Source organism: Schistocerca piceifrons, chromosome 5, assembly GCF_021461385.2.
Source record: "Schistocerca piceifrons isolate TAMUIC-IGC-003096 chromosome 5, iqSchPice1.1, whole genome shotgun sequence".
In the NCBI taxonomy this organism is placed as follows: Eukaryota; Metazoa; Arthropoda; class Insecta; order Orthoptera; family Acrididae; genus Schistocerca; species Schistocerca piceifrons.
The window spans coordinates 409,791,106-409,811,942 of record NC_060142.1 but is presented as its reverse complement, the minus strand read 5'-3'; the positions used below and the strand labels follow the sequence as shown (position 1 = coordinate 409,811,942).

At 43.4% G+C, this 20,837-nt stretch overlaps 1 protein-coding gene across 1 annotated transcript in view; it reads left to right on the top strand.

The window, feature by feature from the left end:
* LOC124799036 overlaps positions 1-20,837 on the top strand; it is a 198,208-nt gene that overhangs the window by 94,288 nt on the left and 83,083 nt on the right. The window contains exon 12 of the mRNA XM_047262573.1: positions 1,163-1,214. Coding sequence (XP_047118529.1) covers positions 1,163-1,214 — 52 coding nt within the window. The remainder of the gene's footprint in view (positions 1-1,162; positions 1,215-20,837) is intronic.

Genomic DNA, 20,837 nt, shown 5'->3' with positions numbered 1-20,837 from the left:
CACTGTCCAACCCTGTTTTGCGATGTGTTCAGCAGTCCTCAGACCGGGGCCGAGGATTATCGTGTTGCAGCAAAACATCTCCTGGGTTCCTGTGGCGCCGAAGTCGCCGGAAGCGAGTCTTGAATTTCGTTAATGTGTTTACATATACTTCTGAATAAATGATATCGCCTCTTGCCATCACATCAATGAAAAACACACCGTCACAATCCCAAAAACGGTGATCATGACCTTACCGGCGGAAGCAGTTGCTTTGAATTTTTTCTCCTGTGGGGAAAGGGAATCGCGCAATTCCATCGACCGATGAACCAAGGTTTCATTACCTGTCACAATCCGGGACAAAAAGCCTCTCCCTCAGCTTCAAAACGTTGCAACAAATCAAGACAAATGTTTTTTCTGTGCGATTTGTGATCCACCGTTAGACATCGCGGGACCCATCTCGCACACACTTTTGATTATCCAAGAGTGTGGATAATTGCATCCACACTTCCTTTGCTGATTGACAGATGCAGCGCCAACTGCCGACTCGTAATGCGTCTGTCCTCGCGAATGACATCAGCTCGTTGCAATATGTCAGGTGTGACAGACGTGGATGGTCTCTCGACCACTGCAAATCGTGGAGCTCCGCCGAAACGCCTTCTGATGACCTCACCCTCCTTGCACAGCGACTAAGTGTACTTCGTCGACAGCAGATGCTCCATAGACGTTGCACAAGCGTTCGTGAATATTCCCCACGGTTTCTTTCTCTGCAGTGAGAAATTCAGTGGCGGCACATTGCTTGTAACGTACATCACCTAAAGACACCATTTTGTAATTGTCGTGCAGCTACACTATCTGTCGGGAGTGACGGATACTTGGTGCGCTTTCTCAGGAGACTTTAAAGTAATACATACGTAACGTTTCGCATTCGTAGCATTGTTTTCGGCTGAGAAAAAAAAATGTGGTGCGTTACTTTCTGGGCAATCCTCGTATGTCTTTCATTAATGATTTCATTTAGCGATTTTCGATGCGGGTACCTGTTGATCTTCAAGATACAGTCTTTCCACACCTACTAGGAAATTTAGAAATCCATTTAACGGGGATTATGATTTTCTTCTTGTTTATGTATGTATTATATCTCAGGAATTTCTTGATACTAATATAGCGGTTTGTTATGTGGTTGCAGATGGGATTCTTCAAGCGAAAGAAACCCACAGCAAGGAGATCAGAAGCAGAAGGTAAGCTGATGGGTTATTTATCTATGAAAAGTAACTGATCAATCCAGGTTGTGCTCAGTTTTGTACGAAGCACAATGTCTTTAGATTTTAAAGTAAATACAGTACTTACACGATTAATACACTAGTAGTTGTGAAAACAGAAAGCAAGGCAGAGAGATGGAAGATTCGAATACAACGTTCCGTTGATGAAGAGAACACTATAGAGCAAGCAGTTGTTCAAATTGGACAAGGATGGGCCAGCGAGTTGTCGCGGCCTTGTGACCTGGGACGCCGACTGAACACCAACAAATCCAACACACAACACGTACTAATCACTGTCGGCTACGCGCAACCTTATATTAGGTTGGTGCGTAAGTTCTTAGCGTTTTCGTTTTGAGTGTTGGTATTTCGATTCCTATAGGAGTATTTATCGATTTTCGCTTTTTATTTGTAGTTCACTGTTGCTATTTGAGTTTACACATTGTCATTTTGTCATCTGGAGATAGTGAGCGGACCTGCGGATGCTAGAAAATGAAGTGCCAAGTGGAGAAATCGTAACATTTCGACATAATTCTTCTGTTTGAGTTCAATAGGTGGTCGACAGCAGCGGAGGTAGCCAGAAACATTTTGGCCGTGTATGGCGATAATGCCATGTGACAGAGCACGGCAAGAAAACGATTTTCTCGTTTTTAGGATTGTTTCGACGTTAGTGACTCTCCACATTCAGAAAGACTTTCGGTGTCTGATGAAGATCCTTTAAACCAGTTAATCTACAATGCCTATGTGAGTGTACTATAGGACTGGCAAATGTGGTGAACTGTGATCATTCTAACATCGTGCGATATTTACATGCACTGGGGAAGCTTCAAAAATTAGGTATATGGGTACCGCATGCTCTAAGCCAAAATCACAAAAATCGGCAGGCGGCAATATGTGCATCTCTGCTTGCTCGTCGCCCGTGGGTCGTGATCAACACCGACCGCTCCTATCCTGTATCGTTTCTGGTGACGAGAATCGGAGTCCTTATGCTAACAAAAGGAAAAAAGAGGAATGACTGAGCCCAAACAAAGCAGCAACTCCCCATACAAAGACCAGCGTGCATCCACAAAAGATGCATCTCGTGGAACAGCGACGGTGTGATGTACTACGAATTGCTTCCTCGAGGTGTAACTATCACTGTTGACATTTATTGTCAGCAACTGAGACGTCTTGCAGAATCAAACCAAGAATAAAGACCGGGAAGACTGCGTGAAGTGACGCTACTCCACCATAACTGAAGATCACAACAACAACAACATCGAACAATCTTCAAGGAATTTCATTTCTGTAGGAAAATGGGCTCCGCCACGTAGCTCGATGCATTCTATAGTCATTTCTACAGTTGCGGAATCGGAAAGCTACCCCAGCGTTGGCAGACTGTTACAAATAGTGAAGGAGAATATATTACTGATGAGCAAAGTCTCTGTTACGTGTATCTGTTGTGGAAATACGCGACGAACTTATACACCAATCCAGTACTAAAGACAGTGGATTCAGGCTTCGCTAATTAACGCGATATGTCGCACGAATAAAGCAAATATTTCTGATTAGGTGAAAAAACCGACTGTAGAAATCCCAGCGAAATATTGTTATAAAGCTCTGCTTTATACTATGGAAATATCGCAACTTATTATGAATGGGGGGAAAAGCGAAGGAGCATAAAGGTTCATGCATCGCGCCTGTCAGTGTCTGAAGAGATAGGGCTATCCAAACAACGCTATCGACTCTTGACTCTTGAAATGTATCGCTCTCTATAAGTATCAGGATGTTACTAGAAAACGTTGTAAAAATTCCCACACGTACTCAAAAATTTTGATAAGTCATTAACAACAGAACGCCATTTCCTGCATCATAGTTTTCACGCAGAGACATAGTCTGCAGCTGCAATATGTTCGAAGGAGTGAAACGGTCCAACAGTTGTTCTTTATTCATAAATTCAGTTTAGAACATTATCGATTTTCGAATTATAAATAAAGTCTTCAGATATCACCTGATCATTCATATCTATTATAATGTCAATTGAAACGTAAAATATTTTACAGCAGTCTGTGTCTATACCCATCAGAGAGATCGGCCCTTCACTGATAGATTAACTTTTTTTTTCACGCAATGTTGCTTCGACTGTCTTAATAGCGTGATACTGTTTCCCCTCTCTTCCTATGTGTTACTACGTTCTTGGTCTCGCCGGCCGGAATGGCCGAGCGGTTCTAGGCGCTTCAGTCTGGAACCGCGTGACAGCTACGGTTGCATGTTCGAATCCTGCCTCGGGCATGGATGTATGTGATGTCCGTCGGTTAGTTAGGTTTAAGTAGTTCTAAGTTCTAGGGGACTGATGACCTCAGAAGTTAAGTCCCATAGTGAGGGGACTGATGACCTCAGAAGTTAAGTCCCATAGTGCTCAGAGCCATTTGAACCATTTCTACATATTTACCACATCCAACATCTTCCGTAATCTGTTCGACATATTCTTGTCTTTACTTGTCCTTTCAGTTTTCCTCTCCACAATCACTTTGTGTGTTAGGTCAACTGTTACTTGATGCCCAGAAAAATATTTCTCCCTTTTTGAATCGAAGTTTCTTGTATTTCTTTTCTGACCTATTGTTTCCATTATCTCTTCCGCTGGTAGTTCATCTGACCAGTTTTAACAACTTTATACGGCACCGCATTTCCAACGCTTTCAGTTTCTTATTTTCCGTCTGTTACATGTTTGAGTTCAGTAATTCGATACAAAGCAGTATTCTTGATGAACACTTCCAGGAACTTCTTCAACTTCATATCAGTTTTTTATACCAGTAGACCCCCTTTGTTAGTCTATCGATAAGATTTATTCGCTTGAATGTACCTATTTGTGGTATATTTCTTGCTTTGGTCATCTTGCGTAATCTCGCATTCCAGGTACCGTACATGAATTCTTGCGTTCGTTCAACAACTTTGTATCTCCAATATTGATATTAAGCACCTAAATATTCCCCAATAACTCTCTACGAGGCTACCTTAGCTGACTTTATCCTGATTCCACGTACTGTGCTAAGTATACTTTTCATTTCGTGGAGCGTGTTTTCTCTTCTTTGTGAGGTAGGATAGATGTCCTCCAACCTCTCCATTGCTATCTGTTCCTCCTGAATTCTTACTGCTCCTCTGATAACGACCTTTGATCTGTTGTCGCCAGAAACGTGATTCATTCAACGAAGCGACACGTTTCCAGTGATCCACAGTCCTAATCTCGACGGTCACGAATCCATTGCCATCGCAATTGACGATTTCGTTGGGTAAACATGGGAATACATAAGAGTTCGTCTGCTACGGAGCCCCACGAACAACAATGTGCGCGGAACGGTGTGCTCCTGATACTTGCGCCTGCATCAACATTGAATTCTGTCGCCAGGTTGCCACAGATTGCCGCCTGTCCTCCTTCACAGAACGGGCAAGCCTTCGACCTCCACGATCTGGAATGAGGCGGCGACGTTGCTTCTCATGATTTCACCTTCTAGTGCTCATGACTGAATATGCGAACAGCTTCACTGTTTCTTATCTGCTCGATCCACACCATAACAATCTGTCCTTTATCGAAGTCGTTTATGTCAGTAAATTTGTGGCCTGTATGTTGCTTTGCTAGAATGATTACCCTCTCGCCTTAGCTCCGCTTGCATACAGGTTGGTTATAATTAAACCTTCACTACTTTAGCCAGTGTAGACGGAAAACTATTTACCGTAAGGGTACCCAGCTTCATACGAATGATGTTCAGACTGTGCGCTACGGGATTTGCGATGTTATTAGTGTTAGTGTCATGAATTTCCGTTAGGTACGGCGACGTGGGATTGAAACACAGACATCAGTGTGCATTACAGCTGCAGACAGACAACATGGGTCTGGACAAGGTGAACAGGGCTTTACTCGTAAAGCTGTGTTATCAAAACGAAGGCAATAGTCCTGCTGATCTTAGCGAGTGTCGACGAACGATAGGAATACGGGAGGGGTTCTCTTTCTGCATCTAGTTGAAAATCATGATTCGGAAGTTTGAATTAACTGGCGATTTGGGAGTTAGCCTTGGGAGAGGCCGACGGCCAATTGCACCACAAATTGTTGAAGAACTTACTGTTGGCACGGTTGAGGACGCTGGACGCAAAGTGCGTTCTTCAAGCTGTGCACGAGCTATCACGACAGATGCACATTCCGTAGTAGATCGTTCGAAAAGTGCTGTGAACATTTGTGAAATGTTATCCCTACTGCGGTTGCAGTTGAAGATAGTCGTCACATCGAGCAACGTTTGTAGATTGGAAAGTTAACATGGTACACGATTAAAAAATGTTACCCTCGCATGTGGAAATGAATACGTTTCCTTCAATGTCCGCAAAATAACACCACCGCCTCCGAATTTTACTGTTGGCACTACACACGCTGGCAGAAGACTTTATTTCTCTTCTGCATGTGCTTAAAAACGTTCCCACAAAATTCCATTGTCCTCGTTTCCACATGGGCCCTCTCAGGTAGCGAATGTTTAATTAGAACCACCCTGTACTACCCCTACCACACCACGTGTGGCATTCTATCTCGCAGTAGGCAGTGGTCATAGACTTTGGTTCATCAGTGTTTGTTGAATTTAAATGTAAAGACAAAATTGTGCTATCTATAGTATACAGAGAAAGATGCACCATTCTTCAAGAAGTACACTATGTGATCAAAAGTATCCGGACACCTGACTGAAAATGACTTACAAGTTCGTGGTGCCATCCATCGGTAATGCTCGAATTCAGTATGATGTTGGCCCACCCTTAGCCTTGATTAGAGCTGAACATGAATTAAAAATTATGCAATGGCAGCTGCCAGCAATGCCTAGGCTTTACAAAGGAATCTAGTCGCAAGAACATCGATCATTTCGCTCATCTAGTGCAAGATCCCGAACATAAGTCTCTCTCAGTTTCTTTTTTTTGTAAATTGTGAGATGTCACGGAGTAAATGCCGCAGCACAATGAGCGCTCAACTCTCTCGCAGTCGAATTAAGCATGTGCATTGAATAAATTGACGCTATAACTGTTAATCTAGTACTGTAAGATCATTTTCAATGATGGGAGGTAGCAGAAAAAGTAAGGTATATGGATTCTTCTCTTTTAATCTGTTGGTGTCAATTACACGTAACATTAGGGTTGTCATCCTTCCCGATATATCGGGACTGTCAGCGTCATGGACCTTATTGTCCCGACAACACCAAATTTTGTTCCGGTTTTGCAAAATACTGTTATGAGCTTGGCTCAAGTACTGAAGTAGCACCATCTGTTAGTGCAGCACGCAAAAGCAGGCTCAATTAATTTTATTCATGCCAGCAAGTTCAAGCTGATTATCCTGGACCGAAGATGCAAGAATCTTTTAAATCTAGCGCCATCATTCGAGATACAGTAGAGCGTCGATTATCCGAAGTAATTGGGGGACATGGGTGTTCGGAAAATTGATTTGTTCGGATAATCGAACTGTACATGTTTTTTTATATCCGTAATTGTCGACTTCCCCACCTTGTACTCATTGGATAAAGTGGTTGCACATTCACCTTCTTCTGACCTTTTAATAATCTCGTACTTGTCCTTCATAGAAAGGACAACACGTTTACGTTTAAGCATTTTGTACCGTCAAGTTCACTTCTTCACGCAGCAGCACACAAATGGTCGTAACAGAGAACAGAAGGTGACTGCACCGTGAGAAGCTCTTCTTGGGGCGCGCAATCCTTCAAACGGCGCAGAGTGCCACGCCTCAACTCTAAGCTGGCGCAGCTGTTGCTGTGAACAGCTTTGATACTGCCGCTACTTCTACTGCGTGCCAAGCCGACAGAGGTGTGCTGATTGTTGAAACACAGCGACTGGCGACTTGGCCGGTCAGCAGCGCCTTGTGAAGGCCCCATTAGAAGCAATGTTCCGCCAGCGGTGGCCCAGTGCGGCGACCACTGTGGGAAACTTGGTTTGGGAGTGAGGGGGATGATGGACGGTAGGGTGGGAAAGTGCTGTAATACCAGACTTCTCCAGTAGAACGGGGCTGGAACTACTAGCAGCGCCACGCGAAAGAACCGGACGGTTCCCATTTGAATAGCGATCTGATAAAACGATTCTTTCTAAACGTATATCAACAGCGAGTGCAAGTTCGTAACGTTTGAAGCATTTCCTACGGGGTATCCTCCTCCGATGATCCATGGACCTTGTCGTTGGTCGGGAGGCTTGCGTGCCTCAGCGATACAGATAGCCGTACCGTAGGTGCAACCACAACGAAGGCGTATCTGTTGAGAGGCCAGACAAACGTGTGGTTGCTGAAGAGGGGCAGCAGCCTTTTCAGTAGTTGCAGAGGCAACAGTCTGGATGATTGACTGATCGGGCCTTGTGACATTAACCAAAACGGCCTTGCTGTGCTGATACTGCGAACGGCTGAAAGCAAGGGGAAACTACAGCCGTAATTTTTCCTGAGGACATGCAGGTTTACTGTATGGTTAAATGATGATGGCGTCCTGTGGGGTAAAATATTCCGCAGTTAGAGTTTCAGAGAGAGCATTAGAGAACGATTGACAAGAACAGGGTCACGCAATACAATAGTAGAAAAATGGGTAACTTTGAGAAATGAAATACTGAAGGCAGGAGAGGACCAAGTAGGTAAAAAGACGAGGGATAGTATAAATCCTTGGGTAACAGAAGAGATATTGAATTTAATTGACGAAAGGAGAAAATATAAAAATGAAGCAGGGATGGCTAGACGACAAATGTTAAGGATATAGAGGCATTTCTCACTACAGGTAAGACAGATTGTAGTGGACTAACAAGACAGCCAGTCGACAGTGACGGGTAACCGAAAGGCACGCGCTTAAACTCACGCAGGCTGGCGTGAGGTCTGAAACAGGATGCGTAATGAATGCTATAAAGAAAAGTACGTAGCTGCTGGAATACTTAACTTTAATCCACAATTGGTGAACATTGGTCTTGTTACTGTACATGCTTCATTAGATACATGGCAAAGGATAAATGGCGCCTTGCTAGGTCGTAGCCATTGACTTAGCTGAAGGCTATGCTATCTATATTCTCGGCAAATGAGAGAGTCTTCGTCCGTGTAGTCGCTAGCAAAGTCGTCCGTACAACTGGGGTTAGTGCCAGTACGTATCTAGACCTGCCGTGTGGTGGCGCTCGGTCTGCAATTACTGACAGTGGCGACACGCGGGTCCGGCGTATACTAATGGACCGCGGCCGATTTAACGCTACCACCTAGCAAGTGTGGTGTCTGGCGGTGACACCAGATAGTGCCTACAGGAAAATTAAAGAGATCTTTGTCGAAAAGAGAACCACCTGTATGAATATCAAAAGCTCAGATGGAAACCCAGTTCTAAGCAAAGAAGGGAAAGCAGAAAAGTGGAAGGAGTATTTAGAGGGTCTATACAAGAGCGATGTACTTGAGGGCAATATTATGGAAATGGAAGAGAACGCAGATGAAGATGAGATGGGAGATATGATACTATGTGAATAATTTGACAGAGCACTGAAAGAACTAAGTCGAAACAACGTCCCGGGAGTAGACAACATTTCATTAGAACTTCTGATAGCCTTGAGAGAGCCAACCATGACAAAACTCTACGTCCTGGTGAGCAAGATGCATGAGACAGGCGAAATACCAACAGACTTTAAGAAGAATATAGTAATTCCGATCCCAAAGAAAGCAGGTGTTGAAGGTGTGAAAATTACCGAACTATCAGTATAATTAGTCATGGCTGCAAAATAGTAACACTAATTCTTTACAGACGAATGGAAAAACTGGTAGAAGCCGGCCTCGGGGGAGATCAGTTCGGATTCCATAGAAATGTTGGAACACGCGAGGCAATACTGACCCTACGACCTGTCTTAGAAGATAGATTAAGGAAAGGCAAACCTACATTTCTAGAATTTGTAGACATACAGAAAACTTTTGACAATGTTGATTGGAATCTCTCTTTCAAATTCTGCAAGTTGCAAGGGTAAAACACAGCCAGCGAACGGCAATTTGTACAGAAACCAGATGGCAGTTATAAGAATCGAGGGCCATGAAAGGGAAGCAGTGATTAAGAAGGGAGTGAGACAGGTGTAGCCTATCCTTGCTGTATTCAATCTGTATATTGAGCAAGCAGTAAGGGAAACAAAAGAAAAATTTGTAGTAGAAATTAAAATCCATGGAGAAGAAGTAAAAGCTTTGAGGTTTGCTGACGACAGTGTAATTCTGTCTGAGACAGCAAAGGACCTAGAGGAGCAGTTGAACGGAATGGACAGTGTCACCAAAGGAGGATATAAGATGAACATCAACAAAAGCCAAAGGAGGATAATGGAATGTAGTCGAATTAAATTAGGTGATGCTGAGGGAATTAGATTAGGAAATGGGACACTTCCAGTAGTAGATGAGATTTGCTATTTGGGGAGTAAAATAACTGATGATGGTCGAAATAGAGAGGATATAAAATATAGATTGGCTATGGCAAGGAAGCCGTTTGTGAAAAAGAGAAATTTGTTAACACCGAGTACAGATTTAAGTGTTAGGAAGTCTTTTCTGGGAGTATTTGTATGGAGAGTAGCCATGTATGGAAGTAAAACATGGACTATAAATAGTTTAGGCAAGAAGAAAATAGAAGCTTTTGAAATGTGATGCTACAAGAAGATGCTGATGATTAGATGGGTGTATCACATAACTAATGAGGAGGTACTGGACAGAATTGGGGAGAAAAGAAATTTGTAGCATAACTTGACTAGAAAAAGCGATCGGTTGGTAGGAAACATTCTGAGGCATCAAGGGATCACCAATTTAGTAAAAATCATAGAGGAAGACTAAGAGATGAATACAGAAGCAGATACAGAAGGATGTAGGTTGCACTAGTTACTCGCAGACGAAGGCCACAACTACTACTACGGGTATGTAGGGCGTGAAGTGTGTAGTAACATGTACCTCTATGACTAAAGTGTTATTGTCGACTGTTTATCGTCTGATAAACTTATCATAGCTTACGAAAATGCCTAAGGATAATTATACACTCCTGGAAATTGAAATAAGAACACCGTGAATTCATTGTCCCAGGAAGGGGAAACTTTATTGACACATTCCTGGGGTCAGATACATCACATGATCACACTGACAGAACCACAGGCACATAGACACAGGCAACAGAGCATGCACAATGTCGGCACTAGTACAGTGTATATCCACCTTTCGCAGCAATGCAGGCTGCTATTCTCCCATGGAGACGATCGTAGAGATGCTGGATGTAGTCCTGTGGAACGGCTTGCCATGCCATTTCCACCTGGCGCCTCAGTTGGACCAGCGTTCGTGCTGGACGTGCAGACTGCGTGAGACGATGCTTCATCCAGTCCCAAACATGCTCAATGGGGGACAGATCCGGAGATCTTGCTGGCCAGGGTAGTTGACTTACACCTTCTAGAGCACGTTGGGTGGCACGGGATACATGCGGACGTGCATTGTCCTGTTGGAACAGCAAGTTCCCTTCCCGGTCTAGGAATGGTATAACGATGGGTTCGATGACGGTTTGGATGTACCGTGCACTATTCAGTGTCCCCTCGACGATCACCAGTGGTGTACGGCCAGTGTAAGAGATCGCTCCCCACACCATGATGCCGGGTGTTGGCCCTGTGTGCCTCGGTCGTATGTAGTCCTGATTGTGGCGCTCACCTGCACGGCGCCAAACACGCATACGACCATCATTGGCACCAAGGCAGAAGCGACTCTCATCGCTGAAGACGACACGTCTCCATTCGTCCCTCCATTCACGCCTGTCGCGACACCACTGGAGGCGGGCTGCGCGATGTTGGGGCGTGAGCGGAAGACGGCCTAACGGTGTGCGGGACCGTAGCCCAGCTTCATGGAGACGGTTGCGAATGGTCCTCGCCGATACCCCAGGAGCAACAGTGTCCCTAATTTGCTGGGAAGTGGCGGTGCGGTCCCCTACGGCACTGCGTAGGATCCTACGGTCTTGGCGTGCATCCGTGCGTCGCTGCGGTCCGGTCCCAGGTCGACGGGCACGTGCACCTTCCGCCGACCACTGGCGACAACATCGATGTACTGTGGAGACCTCACGCCCCACGTGTTGAGCAATTCGGCGGTACGTCCACCCGGCCTCCCGCATGCCCACTATACGCCCTCGCTCAAAGTCCGTCAACTGCACATACGGTTCACGTCCACGCTGTCGCGGCATGCTACCAGTGTTAAAGACTGCGATGGAGCTCCGTATGCCACGGCAAACTGGCTGACACTGACGGCGGCGGTGCACAAATGCTGCGCAGCTAGCGCCATTCGTCGGCTAACGCCGCGGTTCCTGGTGTGTCCGCTGTGCCGTGCGTGTGATCATTGCTTGTACAGCCCTCTCGCAGTGTCCGGAGCAAGTATGGTGGGTCTGACACACCGGTGTCAATGTGTTCTTTTTTCCATTTCCAGGAGTGTATAATAGAGAGGTCTTTTGTCAGGAAAGGACGTACGCATCAGGAAGCGGTATGTGAGATTTGTAGCTGTTTCTTCTCAGTAACTCACGGAGGTAAGGTAGATGTGGCATCACATATCGACAAAGAATCATACAAATAGATTCACGATAGCATCAACCTCAAAGCCTGCGTCTATATTCATGATTAAAGAAGAAACTCAGGAACAAGTGCTCCCTGCTGCTGCAGAACTAACAACAGTTTATAAAGTTGTTAAGCGTCAACAATCCTGAAGTGCTCTTGACTGTACCATAAAACTGAATGCTGCAGGGTGTCCTGATTCTTAAGTCGCCGCAAAGCAGTCTACCGCCGGGACCAGAGCTACAGCGGTTGTGAAAGATATTCTCGCACCACACTCCGCGTCCGAATGCATAAAACAATTCCAAGAAGTTTCATTTTACGGCATAGACACTGACACACGAACAACAAGGCTCAAAAGATGTTTCCTTTAGTTTGAAACGTCCCCTTCGAAAAATTAATGAATTACTGTGCTGATAAACCACTTACGTTATTTGATTTTTAAACAGCTGAGCAGAACTGAACGTACTCAGACATTTCGTTCTTTACTTATTCTGATCAACACTAAACTGATACACAAGGGACGTCGAACAGATGTGCAGAACTATAGACCTATACCTCTAACGTCGATCAGTTGTAGAATTTTGGAACACGTATTATGTTCGACTATAATGACTTTTCTGGAGACTAGAAATCTACTCTGTAGGAATCAGCATGGGTTTCGAAAAAAACGGTCGTGTGAAACCCAGCTCGCGCTATTCTTCCACGAGACTCAGAGGGCCATAGACACGGGTTCCCAGATAGATGCCGTATTTCTTGACTTTCGCAAGGCGCTCGATACATTTCCCCACAGTCGATTAATGAACAAAGTAAGAGAATATGGACTATCAGACCAATTGTGTGATTGGATTGAAGAGTTCCTAGATAACAGAACCCAGCATGTCATTCTCAAGGGAGAGAAGTCGTCCGAACTAAGAGTGATTTCAGGTGTGCCGCAGGGGAGTGTCGTAGGACCGTTGCTATTCACAATATACATAAATGACCTTGTGGATGACATAGGAAGTTCACTGAGGCTTTTTGCGGATGATGCTGTGGTATATCGAGAGGTTGTAACAATGGAAAATTGTACTGAAATGCAGGAGGATCTGCAGCAAATTGACGCATGGTGCAGGGAATGGCAATTGAATCTCAATGTAGACAAGTGTAATGTGCTGCGAATACATAGAAATATAGATCCCTTATCATTTAGCTACAAAATAGCAGTTCAGCAACTGGAAGCAGTTAATTCCATAAATTATCTGGGAGTACGCATTAGGAGTGATTAAAAAAGGAATGATCATATAAAGTTGATCGTCGGTAAGGCAGATGCCAGACAGATTCATTGGAAGAATCCTAAGGAAATGCAATCCGAAAACAAAGGAAGTAGGTTATAGTACACTTGTTCGCCCACTGCTTGAATACTGCTCAGCAGTGTGGGATCCGTACGAGATAGGGTTGATAGAAGAGATAGAGAAGATCCAACAGAGAGCAGCGCGCTTCGTTACAGGATCATTTAGTAATCGCGAAAGCGTTACGCAGATGATAGATAAACTCCAGTGGAAGACTCTGCAGGAGAGACGCTCAGTAGCTCGGTACGGGCATTTGTTGAAGTTTCGAGAACATACCTTCATCGAAGAGTCAAGCAGTATATTGCTCCCTCCTACGTATATCTCGCGAAGAGACCAAGAGGATAAAATCAGAGAGATTAGAGCCCACACAGAAGCATACCGACAATCCTTCTTTCCACAAACTGGAATAGAAGGGAGAACTGATAGACGTACTCAAGGTACCCTCCGCCACACACCGTCAAGTGGCTTTGCGGAGTATGGATGTAGATGTAGACAATATTTTTAGCTCAACGCAATCTGACTTTCAATAATCCCTACAAAATAATGTCCCTGACTAACAATAACCTACACCTTTCATGAATCACTTACCTCACAGAAATCTTCGTTACTCGAACTACTGCAAAACAGCGAGAGCCAATACTGACAGCTAAATAAAAGATTCTAACTACCGAAGGCACTAACTACTGATAGGCATACTAAGCAAATGAAAGATTTTGATAGAGAACAAACAATTTACTTACCTTAAGAGTGTTCAAAAGTCATAATATATATATATATATATATATATATATATATATATATATATATATATATATATATCAGTTCATGATATCCAGTATTACAAATTTTCTCTTTCTGGGGAAACACGTCCAGATCGTCCGCTCTTAAAATTCTGCCATCTCTCCCCACATCCACCACTGCTGGCGGCTCACCTCCAACTGTGCAGCGCTACGCGCTGTTCACATCCAACTGCCCAACACTACAATAGAGAATATTTCAACAATGCCAACCAGCCACAGACTGCTCACAGCACAGTCAGTGATTTTCATACAAAGCGCTACGTGACGTTACCAACATAAAAACTTAAACAGCCTACTTAGAAGTTGTTCAATACTTCACTGAAACTGTCGGAATCCAGTAGAAGCTGTTAAAGTTTGATACGCTGAATAACGTAACATCGGAAACAATTGCAAAGTTTTGTCCAGACACTGTAAGACAACTACAATTTCCATTAAATAAGTGAGTTGCTTTTTGTGAGGACAATCCAATACCGACTTCGGAGGGCTTCATCGACACGGCCAGCGGAATGTGTTTCACCAAATTAAAGAAGAACTAGGAAAAAATGGCGAAGAAAATGGATGCTCTGCCCATATTTTCCCGAATACTCTACCAAGCTCTGCTGGAGTCTTAACTGTCGATATTGAAATAGTCGTCATGAAAATATTTGATTATATTTCACTATACGTGGTAATGACAGAGAATTTTAAAGAATTCTGCTTATGCGTTGATGTCAATCATCAGACTTTTTTATCTCACTCAAAAACAAGATGGCTGTCGTTAAAGCCAACAGTTGAGAGAATTCTTAAGTTTAGGAATCCATTAAAATAATTTTTTGGTCGAAGACAGGCCACCTAAAATAATTTAAGATTATCTTCAGTGATGCGATAGGAGATTTTTACTTCATGTTTCTACAGTCAAACATGGCTCTGTTAAAAAAAAAAAAAAAAAAGGCGTGGAGGAGGATATATTAACCGACACTAAAGATGTCGGAATGAAAATAAAACTGCCATTTTTATTGACTTGCAAACCAAGATGAATTTGAACAAATTAAAGAATGAGAACCCTAACTAAGAAATAATTAGTTTGATTTCGAAATTTGAGGAAGAGACAATGGCTTTCCATACCGTAGCATTTGATTACTTAGAGAAATGGGCTATTTCTTTTAATAAATATCAAATATTTGATCGGGTGATGCTATCTGAAACCCGAGACTGGGTGATGATTGAAAACACTGTTATGTACCCGACTAAAAACGGTGTGGAGATTTCAGGCGACAATTGTTTTCAGGAATACGCGTATCTGAAGATCTTTTAGAAACTAGGCATGACGCGAAAGAATGCAAGTCTAAACCCTACGTTGAAGAAAGGTGGATTTACTTTCTTAAGGAAACCGAGTCTTGAACAAATGCCTACTGCTAAAATTATGCGAGTATTTGTTTTCCATTCCGGCACACAATGCCACTGCGGAAAGAGTATTTTCACTGATATCGGTCCAGTGGCCTGATGAAATAAATCGGCTGCTGCCAGGGACTGTGGAATCAGTCTTACAGTGCCAGTTTAACTATAAGCTAACTTGCATAGAGTTTTATAAACACGTAAAAGGGAAAAAAGACTTGCTGAAAAAACTGAAATCTTTCGAAAAAATATGGTTTACCAACTACTTCTTCCGCAACAACTTCCAAGTAGTCGTGTTCTAAATAAAAAGTAATTACATTAAATACATTTTGTACTTAATTTCTACACCCCCTTTCAGAGTGAGCCGACCAGGTTCCAGCTGGATAGGGCAACCCAATTTTTCCCAATATTCTAATACACAAGCGCGCTTGTCTGCTGCAGGTTTTTTTCAAAATACTGGCGTAACTCAGTTATGGAATCACTGACTGGTGTAACGACACCGACGTTGATTGGACAAAAATAGTGCTGAAGTGTTGGCAGAAGAGCCAACACTGTGTTGCTAGAGGAGGCCGAAATGCACGCGTTTAATTACACGCTGACTGGCGTGAAGTCTGGAACAGTTAAGGGAATTAATGGTAGCAAATAAAGTACGTAGTTGATATAATACTTAACTTTAATCCACAATTGGTGTACATCGCTCTTGACGGTACATGTTATAATCTCAATATCAAATGCTATGGCGCCTTGCTAGGTCGTAGTAAATGACGTAGCTGAAGGCTATGCTAACTACCGTCTCGGCAAATGAGAGCGTAGTTGTCAGTGACCCATCTCTGGCAAAGTCGGCTGTACAACTGGGGCGAGTGCTAGTACGTCTCTCTAGACCTGCCGTGTGGCGGCGCACGGTCTGCCATCACTGACAGTGGCGACACGCGGGTCCGTCGTATACTAGCGGACCGCGGCCGATTTAAAGGCTACCACCTAGCAAGTGTGGTGTCTGGCGGTGACACCACAAGTGCATCATCCGATTTCAAACTGGTAGACGTAGCAATAGCGGTTCTAGCATTACTCATGGATGCTTCCGTTACAGGTACTGGTGTTGAAGTGAGGATAGTAGCATACTCTTTCTGAAGTAATTGCGCAGCGTTGTCTGCCTCTTGGAATGTCCTGAAGCCAAGTTTTTTAAACCTAGATTCAATATTGGCAAGGATACGAACAGCCCGTGTATGAAATTGTTTCAGTCTTTCATCGATTCATTTAATCAAGGAATCCAGAACACTTCGTGCTTCATTAAGGTGCTTTACATGTCTGACAGCTTTGCACAAATATCTTGTATAAGAGGTATAATTAAAGAAACAGCGACGTATGACTCCCCTGAGATTGTTGTTGTTGCTACTTCGGAAGATTCAAGAAGATCTATTATCTCTTGTATAGCTAAGCAGTTTTTTGCTGCGAGTAAAGGCGGTGCTTTTGAACTTTCATTGATCGCAACAGGAAGCTCATTTCGTACTTCAAAAATTCTTTTGAGCCTGTGGTATGAGCTGCTTCATCGAATCGGCACCTCTTGTATCAGTTTCAGTTCTTTTTGTTTGCTCTTTTTTGAGCATTGCACAGTTTCACTGGCGAGTGTAGTGTTATGAAAGGAAGTCACAACAGACTTTATTTTCAATAAAACTTCGGAAAATGATTCTGCTTCGAAACAATCTTGTATTATTAAGTTGATGCACTGGACAAAAAGGGTGAATGTCAAATCATTAAGATTTCGGCAGTTTTTTCATGACTGCAGCGTTGTCTGTAACCACTATTACTGTCTTATCACTAATATTGTACTCCTGTGAGATTTGATTGATGACCTGGAAAAAAAATCAGTAATGTTAAAATCATGTGCCAATATGTCCGAAATTTCGCATAATGTTCTCAAAAAAATTGTTTTTTCAGTATCTTGTTATCTGAAAAGTTACTGTCGTATACAGAAAAATAATTCTCATGAAAATTAGGTCTATATGTTACTTGTCGATGCTCAGTGTAGCTTCAGCGTCTTAGAAACACGGGAACAGCAGGAAGAGTAAGAAGGAGAAGAAGAAGAAGAAGGCGGTCACCACGATGAATAGGTATACGAGAGGGGAAATGTTTACTGGTCTGCCGTGCAATGCTGCTACTTTAGGCGTGCGTGCTGATGAGCTGCCGCAGATGTGATATAAACTGCCTACAGGAATAACAAGGTGTAGTGAAAGCGTACTGAAAAAACCAGGGGTGGCTTCGTTGCTCCTTGTATTTTTTATGAGTAGAGATGACGGTCAATACAAAAGAATAGTGCCATCACTCTACTGTAGTGCTACAGCTGCTACACCGCCGAGGTCGGCGCCACTCGTGATCTTAATACAGTCGACACGAAGTGTATAGCTTGCAAAAGTTTTCTTGGGAATTGTGGCGTTCGCCGAGGGAAGCGCACGGAAAAGCATAAAGAGCAAAATAGTGATGAAGGGCAAGGAAAGGGGCGGGGAAAGACGGCAGTGTTAGTATCTTCACCCGTCATACCGATTATTCCTATAATAAATCCGGGTCGCCCAAAGTTTGCTCTTGACGGATATTGATGGACGGAGTTTCGTTGGCTTCGCTGTAGATGCGATATAACAGCTTCCAGTACACAATAACTGAGAGTTTTCCACTAACGTTCGAAAGTTCCGATTCAGTTAATGCGGTCAACTTTACAACTTGCTATGATTAGCCTTTTTTGGCCAGAAATATGCATTAATATTAACGCTATTTTATACTCACCGGTAGTTTTAATTTTGTTCCGATTCGCTAACACAGTGGACAACACTTCCGTATAAATCGCACCCCAAAGCACTTTGTTTAAATATTCGGAAGACAGCAAGACAGTAATTGTAACACCACGACCAGATGATTTTGCTATGCTATATTAATTTTGGTGCAGACGGTGTTGGAGTGCGCGTTCGTTTCTCACTTGTTACTCTGTTATCGTACAAACTTGAAATGCATCTCTCTAAGTGTAAGCTTTGGGCGATCCGCTATAGTGACGCGCGTAAGTAACAACGTTTCGAGAAAGCGCTTTATAGAGACGTCTGCTTTCAAATGTGTTGCTTATTTATAGTAATGAGTAAGAAAATAAATTAAACGTGTCGTAACACAATTATTCAATGATTTGTTAAGGCTGGCAGTGTCCGCAAACGGGACACAAAAATGACGCGACGGCTTCTAATTTCTATCGACAAGTGGGTGAGGCGCGAGGGGGGGGGGGGGGAAAGGTAAAACTGCTAGCAAAAACTTTACAAGCTACACCGACTCAACTTGCATGGATCACAAGAATGAACTGAAACACAGCATGGCATTGACAAATTAAAAAAAGAAACATTTTAAAAACTGTTACTTACATGTGCCACGGATTCTGCGCTATGATAAACTACAATTTCTGTCACTTTTAATATGGGTGAAGCTGATTTTTCGTCCATTAAAGAGTAGCAAGTCAATGCCAATATGCCTTCATTCACGTTGCTTGTCCATATCTCCGCTGTAAGACTAAAAAAATTGCATTTTGGAAGGCCTTTTTTTAAAATTTGTTCTTTATCTTCTGTCTAAGGCATGAACAAATTTTTTTTAAATTTGATGGTCGGAAGCTCTGTATGGGAGCATATTGATAGCGATCATCTGTACATAAAGAGAAACAAGTTCTTTTTTTTTTCTTTGAACTGGCGTCGTACAGCTGATTTCTGTTAAAACATTTTTATAGAGCTTTTACATATTTTTGGTTGCACCTCTTGCACTAGATCTAGCTCACAAGTTGATCCCTAGAATTTCAGTTCTATCACTAATCCATGGTTCGCCCGCCGGTTAGCCGTGCGGTCTAACTCACGGCTTTCCGTATTGGGAAGGAGCGCCTGATCCCCGGCACGGATCCGCCCGGCGGACTTCGGAGGTCCGTTGAGCCATCCAGTCTGTGGATGGTTTTTAGGCGGTTTCCCATCTGCCTTGGCGAAAGAGGGCTGGTTCCCTTCATTCCGCCTCAGCTACACTATGTCGACGATTGCTGCGCAAACAAGTTCTCCACGTACGCGTACACCACCATTACTCTACCACGCAAACAAGGGGCCCCCACCGGGGGCCGAACAGTACAATAACCCTGAAAGAGTTGTTCAGTGTGGGGCGGCAGAGGGGTGAAGTGGACTGCGGTAGTCGTCGTGCGGTTGTGGACCACTGCGGCTGCGGCGGGGACGAAGCCTCTCCGTCGTTTCTAGGCTCCCGGTTAACATACAATACAATACAATGCAATCCATGGTTCTCTAGGTTTTCACCATGCTTTGTTTTTAAGTGATCTCTTGAATTAGTCGTATACGCTGAATGTTTATATTCTTACTGCAGATGGTACACTTCACAAACTATTATCCCCCACTTCCTTGAAAAAATTCCATGCCAATGATTGACTTTTCGATTCATTTTCAAAACAATAACAAAAGACTATTTATGATCTTGTCACATAAACAAAGTGATCCTGGAAGCGCGGGATTTCCTCGACCAGTAGAGACTGTCGGTGGCGCGCGAAAACTGCTGACCGTTTCATGTCAGCACCATTCATGGCCACTTCATGGCGACTGTGCTCTTTGTCTCACTGCTGACAACGACAGCGATCAACAGTTGTGCCACTATAGTTGGCGTGATGAAGAATGATCCTGTTGTGTGGCTTTTAAATAACGAAATGAGAGGCGAAGAAGCCATCATTGGCACACTGAAGTCACAGAACTAGAAGCTTTACAGGCAACATTCTTACTCGCGACACTCGAAAAATTATTAGTCTGGACGCAGAATGCTGTAAACCAGAAAAAATAAAAAAGTAAAAATAATGGTGAGATAATTCCCCCGCTGCACAAATTTCATCAAGGGGTTTCAGCATTAACAGGAAAGAGCTTATCAAATATCTACAGGATTAGGAGTTTTTGCGAAAAATTCCCAGACATTCATGGTCAACTCTTGGCAAGAAGAGATTATTCATAGAATGAAGGCTTTCACGGCAGGTGTTGTCATCACTTAACACTTCCGGGCTGAGATGCCGTGGTCCATACATAAAACTCTCCCCTGACGTTTCGCCATCGACTGCGGAAGGCATCCTCCAGGGACAATGGGCGAACTGTGTGGACCACGGCATCTCAGCTCGGAAGTGTTAAGTGATGAAGAAGAGATTAGTTTTGTCTGACATCCATTGAAACATTCACATGTCGCCCGAATTACTTATGAATATGTATTGCAATACCATGGAAACAGATAGCATGTAAATACAGCTGTATATTTTAATGATTATGTCCAGCCACCATACAAATAAAAAAATTTGAGACTAAACAGGTTGTGCTTCTACTATATTCAATTTTCCGGGAATCGGTGCGTCCTTGAAGGAACAAGATGTGCTAATCGAACACAACGCAGCCAACCAACATATGAACGATATTTGTGCTTCTACAAAAGTGGGTATGATGCAGGCGCTTTAGTTTCGCGTCGATATTTTGTGTTTTCGAATCACCTTAAACATCAACACGTACAACTGAAAA